General features: G+C 35.6%; 1 protein-coding gene across 3 annotated transcripts in view; it reads right to left on the reverse strand.

Annotated features, from left to right (window-relative positions):
- LOC129282060 (glutamine--fructose-6-phosphate aminotransferase [isomerizing] 2-like) overlaps window positions 1–6,978 on the reverse strand; it is a 39,338-nt gene extending 32,360 nt beyond the window's left edge. Inside the window, exons 1-2 of one of the 3 annotated variants that reach the window (XM_064113504.1) lie at window positions 6,856–6,978; window positions 2,579–2,686 (exon numbers count right to left, since the gene is read on the reverse strand). In XM_064113504.1, the coding sequence (XP_063969574.1) occupies window positions 2,579–2,686; window positions 6,856–6,862 (115 nt within the window). In that variant the 5' untranslated portion in view covers window positions 6,863–6,978. The remainder of the gene's footprint in view (window positions 1–2,578; window positions 2,687–6,855) is intronic. The other 2 variants (XM_064113506.1, XM_064113505.1) reach the window with 2 other exon arrangements.
- Between the last annotated feature and the right edge of the window lie 4,644 nt (window positions 6,979–11,622).

Genomic DNA, 11,622 nt, shown 5'->3' on the forward strand with positions numbered 1-11,622 from the left:
ATGCCATAATTTCGCATCCACACATTTCTTATGCATCCATCATGTAAAAAACTCTGACACGAATGAAGATCCATACCTGGACTAACAATATTGTTCTTATTTCTTTATTATATTTAAAGACATGTGTGGGTAAAAAGCACTGAACTATTTCACACCCTTTTTTACTTTTTGGCTGAAATTTGTATTTTTCCCTCTAAAAAAAGGACTTTTTGTTTCAAAGTTGAAAACAATGTGGTGGGGTTAGGGGTTATGCATTGGGTCATCAATACATCATGGCACCACCACAATGTCTGACTCATTCATTTTTGGCCGGGGGGGGGGGGTGGTGGCTCAACTTGCCCCTATGCTCCTCACCTTCCCCTATAGTCCTTGGTCCTGTTGCGATTGATCCAATCAACCACAAATATGGAAAGACAGCAGTGCCAACATCTAAAATGCATGTTTGTTCAAAATGTTTTATAAGTGATGTACAATACTCATACATCCATCATTGTCTTGAAAGCTCTATAGATGTGCTCCTATTCGTTTACAAAGGGCATTGTGCAAATTTCGCATCAATTTAGTAGTTCTTGGAAAGACATTTCTTGAAGAAACTGATCAATATCAAAACCTTCAACAAAGAAAAATATGCTACATGTATATGAATAATTCAATAAAAGAATGTCGTGTGAATTGGGTTATTCAATATCAACTGTATACACTGTAAATTTCTTTATACAAGAGGCCTATGTGGAAGAGAAGGGGACTGAATTTGAAACAACCGACTCAGAAAAAAGGTAAAATTTGAATCTCGTTTCTTATTTCGGCACATTTAGTGTCCAAAATTGGCAACACTGATGAAAATTGTGATTAGAAAAAAAAGGAATGAACATATTTTCATAGTAAATTATAATACATTTTTGCTAAAAATAATCAGTATTTTCATGAAATAAAAAACCATGTTAATGTTTCATGATAACACAGATGAAAGCCTAATTTCAATAAAATACAAATATCTTACTCTGCCATAATAAAAGAAAAACAGGAAATGAGGAGACTCCTGAATTATAGACTTATGTGTATTATTTAGGCGTCTATAAGACGCCTATTTACAAAATCGGGGTTTGCCTTGTAGTTTAAGCTTTTCATTCTCAATAATGGTTGTTTTCAGGGTTTATTAGTTCTAATACATGCACTTGTACACATGTTTCATCTTGGTTTGATAATTTTTTTAATCGGCTGCTCACAAAGTTAAACAATACCTTTAAGGCAAGGAAATATAATGTAATAAATCAGAAATTGTCTTGTATATGCCAGGCATAAAAGATGGATGATAAAGAATAATATCAAACAGCTGCCAATAGAGTCAAATAATCAACATCTGGCCCAATCAAATATACTATTAAGCTTTGGATTGCAAATATGACTTAATTTTAGGGAAATTGATTTTAATTGAACTGTTTTTAATAAAAATGTAAGGACAATTCTTTATGCACCAAAGAATGTAGTTGGCGACTATCTAAAGTTCTTATTGCAAAAGAGGTCCCTAATTGGTAAATATTCTCTTTGTCGCTTCAGCAAATTTCAGGTTATAACTTGCACCAGGTGTTCGCTATTTATCAAAGGCTGCCAGTCTGCATCCATCAATAATCATTATTTACATTTTGGCAGGCCAACGTGTTTGTTTTTAAAACCATACTCATTGCTGGCTCCAACCTTCCTATCCTACATTGATGTATCTCTGTCATTTGTTTTACAGTGCTGTACTTACATAGCATAATTTCTATTTCAATCATTAATTATATTCTCCCTATTATCTTAAGGCTAACACACACATAGAAGTATACTGCACATACTTTTTAAAATCTTGTTTGTTTTAGAATTTTTTTCTTTGTATTTTGAATGAAAAAGGGTCTTATTTATATCCAATAAAATTTTACTGATTGGCTGGTGTTATAAAAAAAAGAGATTTCCTTCAATCATCAAAAGGTGACAACAATGTAACAAGTTTGTGTTGGCTGCTTTGCATAGTGTCGTATCACTGAAAAAAAAATACCATTGCATAGAATGTATATGTATGTATATGTGTGTATGTATATATGTATATGTGTATATGTATGTATGTATATATGTATGTAGGCCTACGATACATTGTACCCTTGAAAAAAAAAACTCTTTAAGATTTGCAGCATGCATAATAGCACCAAATAATATCAATTTGGGCCTTTACCACAAATCTGCACTTGTAAATGTAAATTTTATGTAAATGTACCTACATGTACAAGGCTTAGGCCAAAGACTGGCATGAACACTTTTTTTTTGGGGGGGGGGTAAAATACTACCACTTCTACACAACAGTGCCTTATGAATGTTATCATTATACATATTGTTAGACCTGTATGAATATTACCAATATTATGATTATCAATCATAAACAAACAGGCATAATTGCAGCTACATGTAAATGCAAAAAAATATATATATATGTATACAGAAAAAGGGAAGATGGTGAAAATGGAGTACAAAACATGTAGGAAACAATAACATATTAAACAAATGATTAAAGGAACAAGCTCGGTATTAAAAACAATTGTATTACCTGCTGAGTCATAGCCTCTGTACTCCAGCCTTTTTAGACCATTGATGAGCAACTCCAGGATAGCCTTTCGCTGCTTAGGAACCAGAAAGTTGATGTATGCAAATATACCTGCAAATTATTGAAAAAAATAAACAATGACTAGATCTATCTCTATCATGGTCAAATTTACTAGTTCTAAGATAACTGACTGAATATATATTGATCGATTACCAAGATGAGAGAGAATCTCAACCTACCTACTCTTGCCTCAAGACGCCAAGTCCTGAAACTTACATCCTACTTAAAAGTGGTCGAGGGGTTGGTTCCTGCCCTTTCTGTTGATAAATTTCTCATCAAATCAAGACCTAAACGTAATATCAAATCTAAGAAATTTGTAAACTTTGATGCTACTATAAATGTGGTAGAGAAACAAGTAACAAATAACTCCAAGTGTTTCTCAATAAGTTAATTTTGTAACACAGAGCAGTTAAGAAATTCTTTTTTTGTGAATACGTTGGCCTGGAATCAACTCCATAACGAAGTTGTCAGCAGTACATCACCAGAGGTGTTTAAAGCCAAGATCGAAGAAAGCCACCTACGTTTTGACTAAACTCTTTTGCGCCCTCTCCTAACCCGGTGCATTATACCTAACCGTTGCACTGTATTACATCCAGATCCAGATAAAAATAATCTGATATCTGTGGGCATTTGAGTCACAACCAAGCCTTGAAATAAGCGGGCGCTGAGCGCAAATTCGTGCTCATAAAGCCATCAATTGCGCCCATGAAGCCCCAAAATCATCAAAATTTTGACGACCGGGCGCAAATATTTTCCAGGTAATTGCGCCCGCCATGAGTGAGCAGTGAAGCCATATCATACATGTAATTTAAATATCTGAAAAGCCAAAATCAAGTAACATTCAATTTACGATAAGCACAGTTTCAAATTGCCATGTGCGTCTTTTTTCTGTACCATAAAAAGTGAGCTACGTCTGACTTTTTTTTCTGTAATACATGTGCGCGCGTGCTTCCGGTAGCGGTAACAGTTTTTCCATACTTAACTGCAATTTCTAATGCACACATTTCCAGTTGGGATAATCATAATTCAGCGATACAGTAATTCGAATTGCACAGGAGATAAATCCCTGTTCACAGCACATACGATGTGCGAGTCTTTTATCTTCACAGTCGCCGACTTTGCTTGTCAAAACGGAACCTTAATAATCCAAAATCACTTCGCTTATAGTTGTGAATTATAGCTTTTTAATTTCTTTCTTGGAGGGGTAAATATCAGTCAATAAATCATCAAACAAGGCTCCATCTAAAAAAAAAATTGGAGGACGCCGTGCACTTGAGTGTGCTGCTTGCATGCTGTTAACTAGCCAGTTTGAGCTCATGTTCTCTGCCAGAGCTCTGGGTGAGAATTCTATCAGTAATGGCCTAAGTGATGGTGATTTTCCGTTTTAGATAGAGTTCATGTTAATTTTTGAAAACTGTCAAAAAACTTTATGATTTCTTCATTGTGATGAATATTTAAGTTATTAATGCAAGGCTCGACATTAGCGGTGCCCGGGGCCACCAGAAATTCACCTCGGGCAACCATTGAAAAAAATGTGAAGTTTTGGTGGCCCGAATCGGGCAACCAATAATTTTCAAAGTAGCGCAATTTTTATCCCGATATTGCACGCATTTATCAACTTTTTATGGTTCAAATTGCAAGCCAGTTCGTCATGCGCCTTTTTTGTTGATCTACACACAAAGTTTTCATAGTCATGACAGTATATGTACCGCTATAGTACCAGTATACGGCCGGCTGGAGTGAGCTTTGCATGAAGCCACTGCAGCTGTGCGCTAGCAGCCTATTCAGACTCAGGGAGCTGCGATACGAAATGTTGCTGCTAAGAAATCATCCTCAGAACTATCTGAAAATCTAAGTCAAAGTCACATTTTACACCAATGAAATGCCCTTCTACAGTCCATATTTACTAAAATCTGGTGTACCCTGATTATTTGCAAGCAATAAAAAGAGGAATTATGATCTCTCTTTTGACTCAAAAGACTGATTTCCAAATGAATACACATAAAAACACATAGGTGAATACATCACAGTCCCACGCATGCATTTGTATGTATGTTGATAGTTGGTTTCTTTCGAAGCTGTGTCTTTTCTAAATTCTAGCCAAAAAAACAGACAGTTTCTTTCTTTCTTGTTTATAAGTGACTTCTTAAGCCACTCCTGAGAAAGTGAATACTTTGGGAAGGCATGTCATTGATATGAAATGTGAATTTTTCCAACATTTTGGCAAATATAGGGAAGGACTTGTTTCACACTTTATTTTTCCAGATGTATAACTTTTGCCGTATTCTTCTTTTTTTTTGACAGTGGTTAAACCATTTATACCCCTTCCCATTGAATATGCCTGATCATAAAAGAATGTTTCTACTGAAAAAAATACTAATGAAAGGATATGAAAATAGAAATGCGCCAATCCCAAAAAATAAGTGAAAATAATTTGCTTGGCTTTTAATTATATTCCAGTCAGAATAGACTGTTAAAAAAATATTTGTAATGGCTTCTTAATTTTTTTCCCTTTTCCCCATTTTTATATCAATTTTGTTTTATTCATTTTTCTTTCATTTTTTTTTTCCCCCTCTAAATTTTTTTCTTTTCTTTTTTTCTTTTTATTTTTTTCCTGTTCTTTGTTTTTTCTTTCTTTTGTTTCATTTCACTTATTTCTCTTATTATTTTTGTTTTCTTTTTGTAATATACTTTTTGAAAATTATTTTCATTTGTTTCCCCCTTTTATGCATTGTTCTAATTTTGCAGCATAGTTTTCTGTGATTTTCTCCTGCTATAATATGCTGCAAAAGAGAAAACAAAAATAAACTGGATTTGGGGCCTGCATAAGTTAGGTTTTAGGATTCAAAGAGGAAGAAAGGAAAAATCATTGTTTTGTACATCTAAACTGAGTTTGCAACGCACTATATATTAACTTTACCCTTATGAGTATGTGGTCTATATGGAGATTTTAAAAAGTCCACACAAACTGAGAACAATACAATTCATTTATTCTCTTTCAATCATTTCATATTTACAATGATAAAAACAATTTATATTTTACCACAAATCAATTAGCAAAGTAAAATAACAAACAAGGTTTAGTGGTTTACATACAAGATGTACAAAGTGAAAGTAACTTAGTGGTAATGGCTGCAGAATTAATATTTCAGAAGTTTGTTTTATTCATTTTTAATGTTTTTCTTTATATTTTTCGGGCCACCAAACTTTAATATCGGGCCACCAAAAAAAATTATTTGAAGGTTTTGGTTACCCGAACGGGCCACCACCAAAAAAAGTTAATGTGGAGCCTTGATTAATGAATACATTTTCACCAAATTTAGACTCTCCCAGAATGAAAGGCATTTTCTGTGAAGATCTGCGTTTTCAATTCACTTGTGAAAAACTTGTTCATTACGATTAACTTGCACGCCGAAAGTAAAAGAGCGTCGCGTAACGTTGGGTAAGTACAATAAGAAACAAGATGGCGGCGTAAACATCGGGCAAGTCTCTTCCGTCTTTTCACAATATTTTTTCATTTTTTTTGATAAATTCTTGTTTAAAAATAACGAGAGCGTAGAAATGTCGGAAATGAAGTTTTATCCCATGTACATGATTTAGAGCTAGATCTTTTAGAAGGAAAGTAGAAATCTCGGGGGCGAAAGTTTCAGGGTTTTTTGCGGTACACGCAGATGAATAGGGAGGACTCCCTGGCTTCGTTTAGTCTTTAGACTAGAGACAAGAGTAAGCCTACGACAGTCGTAGCCTACGTTTAACGTTAGTAAATACTAAATGATTTTTACTCTCAAGAAGCCGCCTGGCTACCCCTGGCTCCATAATCCCGATCATGCTGATGATACTGATAGTTGGTCTTAATAAATGCAGAAAATCCCCCTCCAAAAAAAAAATGAAGAAAATCTGTAAAAAAAAAATCATTAAGTCACAGACGAGCTCCTACAGACCTACTCCTACTACTAGCTAGCGATACGATAGCGGAACGTTGCGGGGTAGTCCACGGAACATCAGCGGGGCGGCTACCGAGTCGCGATACGACGGGATAGGCAAGCGAGGCGAAGCAATTCAATCAATGGTGCATTAATACGATACGATCACGCAAACATCAACAATAGCAACGACAAACTTTTTGGAAACACAGAACGATTCAAAGCATAAAATTCTATTCTACCATAAATCTACTGATCCAGACATCCAACACTTACATATTCACAGCTTTCACTTACCGCACATTTTGCCAGTTATCTTGGATTTTTCCTGTTGTTTCGTAGTTCAGAACGTCCCGTTGTCAATAACGCGACGAGAATGCAAAGCTAGCCAGGAGGAAGGCGTGTCGTAAATCTGGTTCTGATTAGCATAAAATTACGTTACCACGAATCTTATTGGTCATAATGCTCTAATGCCTAGAAATTTAACCAATGGATTCCCATTACCCACCTGCGACCAAGCTATGAGAGAGTCCATGTGCAATCGTTGACCTGAGTAAACACACCCAACCCTAAAAGTGGGTACGTGGCATATAGTCTTATAGTATAGAGCTCTATCATTATGTTTCATCAGATTCATATTTGTGTGAAATTGCATGATAAGATTTCATCATAACAGTACTTGTCAGATTTGTCGAATGACAAAGATTCGAAACCTCTGTCAAATAAACTCATAACACAAATAAGAAAGGGTTACTCTTTAAATTACTATTTGAAGTTCACCTGCATGACGGCGAAAAGTTTACTAGCCGGCCTATATATAGGCCTATTGTAAAAATAAAAGTAAAAATGATTTGTTTTATAATTCTGTTTTTACCGCAAAAAATCGTGAAATCGTGTAGTACTAAATCAAAGAAACAATAAATAAGAGATAAAAGTAACATTGCAAAACAAGGACTACAAAAACACCTCATTCAATTAAGGGTGAGGCTCCGAATACACTTCCCTTTCTTTGGTGTGCACAACCTCTTGATTTTTCCACTAAAATATTGATGATTGTATGAGGGAATTCCACCAAATAAGAAAGTAATTAGAATTTCAATTTTTTAATTTATGACGTCATATACGATCGATTAGCTGCCCAATGTGCATAAATTTCACACACACACACACATAACTTAGTCACAAAATGACCTACCATTCTAAAGCTTAGAATCTCCTCTTTCATCTGAAATTACTTAGATTATTTCTTATTCACGCATGAGTGAGCAAAAACAATTTGAAGAGGGGATACCAAAAAGTCATTTGGCGGGCTGTATCTGGGTTTCAAAAAGAAAACCACATTTTTAGAAAGTTCAATATCTGCTCTTTAATTTGATACCTCAATTACAGAAAATGGTCAAGAATTAACAAAGTTCTGGTTATTTGAAATAAGGCTTGAATTTCAATAATTTCATAAAATTAAGAGGTTCTACAGGCTAGCGTTCAAACTCACTTGACACTCCGTTTTGTTGACGATCAGCCATGCATTTTGTATAATAGCTCCTGTGGGAAACCGGTGAAAACACGTTTATTTAATGAAATTATGGAAATACAAGCATTGTTTCGAGGGAACATAACTTTTTTACTTCTTGACCATTTTTTGTGATTAAGGTATCAAATAAAAGAGCAGATATTGAACTTTTTAGGCATGTGATTTTCTTTTTGAAATTCAGATACCCCCGCCAAATGAGTTTTTGGTATCCTTTCTTAAAATTGTTTTTGCTCACTCATGCGTATATGGGGAATAATAATCTAAGTAATATCAGATGAAAGAGGAGATTCTAAGCTTTACATTGGTAGGTCATTTGTCTATTGTATTTGTGATTAAGTTATGATAAATCATCGCTTAATCTCGCGGTTTCGTTTTTTTCTGGGACGCACTGTATACCATAACGACATTTTACTTATTTTTTACTACACGATAATGCCGACTTTAAAAAAAAAAAAATTCTTAGTAGGGTCCATGCTCAAACCGTCGCTAATATATTTTTATTGTTTTTTCTGTTATTTTTAAAATAAACTTTACGACATGAATCCCCTTTAAGGTATATGGTATATAGGCCTTATGCCTAGAAGCAGCGGATCAGGGGCCTTCACTTAGTATGAAAGCCCCTTTTTTTAGCTTGTCAGATTTAATTGAGCCAGGGGTGGCGGAACCAGGGGGGCAGGGGGCATTAAAAACAATCATCTCCATAGGAAAAAAGTTCCCTTTTATTAAAATGGTAAATGCCCTTTTTTCAACTTAAATGAAATGTTTTCTTTTTCAAAATGATATAGCCTTTTTGAAGTAAAGCAATATATTTTTGGTTAGAAAATCACAAGATTTTGGCTCGCGCTTAGCGCTCGTGTCAGTTATTGTTTAGTAAGGTACTCATCCTGTTCATGGTTACAAGAATGCTTAGAATGTCCAGTTTTCAGGTAATATACAACACATGTTTGGCTCGTGTTTTGCGCTCGTATTCTGCAAGGCACTCATTCCATTCCTGGTTACAAAAAATACTTAGAATATCCAGCTTTCAGGTCGCATCATTCGACTGGTGTATCCCATTCGTTATTAGATCACTATAATTATGAAGCCTTTAACAGATTGCTTTTTTTGGTCAGTACGTATATTAAAAACTTATACGAGGCCGCCATCAATTCAAGCCTAACCGCTCACGATGGCGGTCTCCTGCGTTCATTTATTACATTATATAGTCCCTATATATGTTTAAATTTATAAAATATTAATTCATACTCACATCCTTATTTGTATTTATTATGTAATATGACTACATTGTTTATATTGTGAATTATTTTGTATATTGTAATTGTAAATATATTTGTATTGTGTTTTTGAACGAAGAAATAAATGCAAGCAAACAAACAAAGCAAACAATACTGGCTCGCGCTTCGCACTGGCATTCATTCTTTAGTACGCTACACATCTTTTTCATGATCACAAATACTGGTCGGGATGTTTAATTTTCATGTCTGAAATGTCAAAAAGTTTGAGCTCGCAATTCGCGATCGCAACATCTCGCAAGCCCTGTAACAGTAATTACGTACGCCAGTTTTGACCAGAAGTGAATTTTCTACTTTTGATTTGATTTTTTTTCAAACCGCTCGCTGAGCGATGAGCGCAGAAGCGGATCTAGAGGGGGGGTTGGGGGGGTTGCAACCCCCCCCCCAAAAAAAAAAAAATCCGGGGACCATTTTTTTAAATCTTATCTTTTTTTTAAACTTGTAATGCAAGAAAACGCCATTTTCACACACAGATTTTCAAAAATTTTCCCTACTGTGGGAGGGGGGACACCCCCCTCCCACACCCTCCCCCCTCGGTCGCTCCGCTCGCTTGGACTCGGTCGCTACGCTCCCTCGCATACCACCCCAACCCCCCCTTTATAAAAAGCTGGATCCGCCCCTGGAGCCTATATATATTTTATCAATCAGAAATCACTTCAAAATGGCTTGGGTCAACTTACTAAAAACACACAACTACTTTACGCGGCATCTCATGATCAAAATATCATTTTGCAGCAAAATGCCAATTTTAATATAAATGCTTTTTTTTTTTACTTTGCCCCCCCCCCCCCAAACGAAAATACTTTCTGCCGCCCAACTTCAGCACCCCCAGCAAAAGAATCGTTCCCAGTGCCCTGTTTTGTTTTATCACGTTTATCGTCAATATAATATTTTGAAGCTTTTCTGATCCTGCTTATATCGACTGTCAGACCTCAGTAGACGTAAGGGGCATGGGCAGGGTGACCAGGTACGGGACACTTCAAAATCATGTAGTATATATATACATGTACATGTATATTTCTTTTAGAATTTAACATACCTGACTGGGCTGCTACCCCTATCGTTATGATTATTTGGTCTGAAAATAAGTTAATTTTATGATAACATAAATAGGCCTATACTACAGTACTATACAGTGGCTTGATAATTAACAAAAATGAGGGCGCCAAATGTCATGCATGGATGGAGTAAAAGTTCTGAAAAAATGATGAAATTTTGATCTTTCAGTATACAAAAATCTTTTTTTTTATTGATTTTTTTTTCAATTCAGAGAATTATACAATAATTCACTCTTTCCCTTTACTTTGCTGTCCTTTTCTTCAATTTTCCCCTCGATTCCCCTAGAAGCTTTTAATTTGGTGGCTCCGTGATCATGTTGTCTTGGCTATCTTAAATTCTTGCTTTAGATACCAATTTATTACCATTTTGTTTCATTATAAATATCGACTTAAAATAAGGCAGTAAAACAACTTGGTGCTGATTATAGAAAAACATTAGTAAATATATTTATGGTGTTGACACATATCTAGGCCTAAGAAACAAAATGGCCTGTATAGAATGACCGACAAGTATCCCTTTTAAAAATACGAATCGCTGTCTTATTGGGGGCTTTGCCCCCCCCCCAAAAAAAAAAAAAAAGAATAAATAAATAAATAATAATAATTGTTCCACGGCCAAGAAAAAAAAACACTGGCGAAGAAAGAAAACGAAGAAACAGACTATATATAGAAAGGAGGTGAAATATTAAACTATCTGTTGAATCAGTGGCGTACCGTGGGTCACGGCATGGGGGGGGGGGGCACCGTCAGCAAAACTTTGAGTCACTTAGTGAGCGTGTCGCCAGGTATACTGACTTGATAGACATTTTAAGGACAGTGCCATTGAACGGACATATGTATCTCACTGATCAAATAATGCGAGCGCGAAGCGCGAGCTAAACATTTTTTTTATTCAGACATAAAAAGGGACATTATAAGCAGAATTTTGTAATCATGATACGTACCTGTCTCGCTAAACAAACAATGCAAGCGCGAAGTTGAAAATAGGGACATTTTAAGAACTATATTTTAGGAATATAAATGTTATACCGAGGTTGTTTTACCTGACTGCTAAGAAAGCACGAATGCCTGTGAGCAAGCAACCAGTGGACCAACGGCTTTAGGTCCTCTCCGAGGGACCTGGTAATGAGGATAAATGCCTTACCAAAGGGCACTAGTGCACCACTTGGGAATCGAACCCGGG

The sequence above is a fragment of the Lytechinus pictus genome, chromosome 18, assembly GCF_037042905.1.
Source record: "Lytechinus pictus isolate F3 Inbred chromosome 18, Lp3.0, whole genome shotgun sequence".
Classification (NCBI taxonomy): domain Eukaryota; kingdom Metazoa; phylum Echinodermata; class Echinoidea; order Temnopleuroida; family Toxopneustidae; genus Lytechinus; species Lytechinus pictus.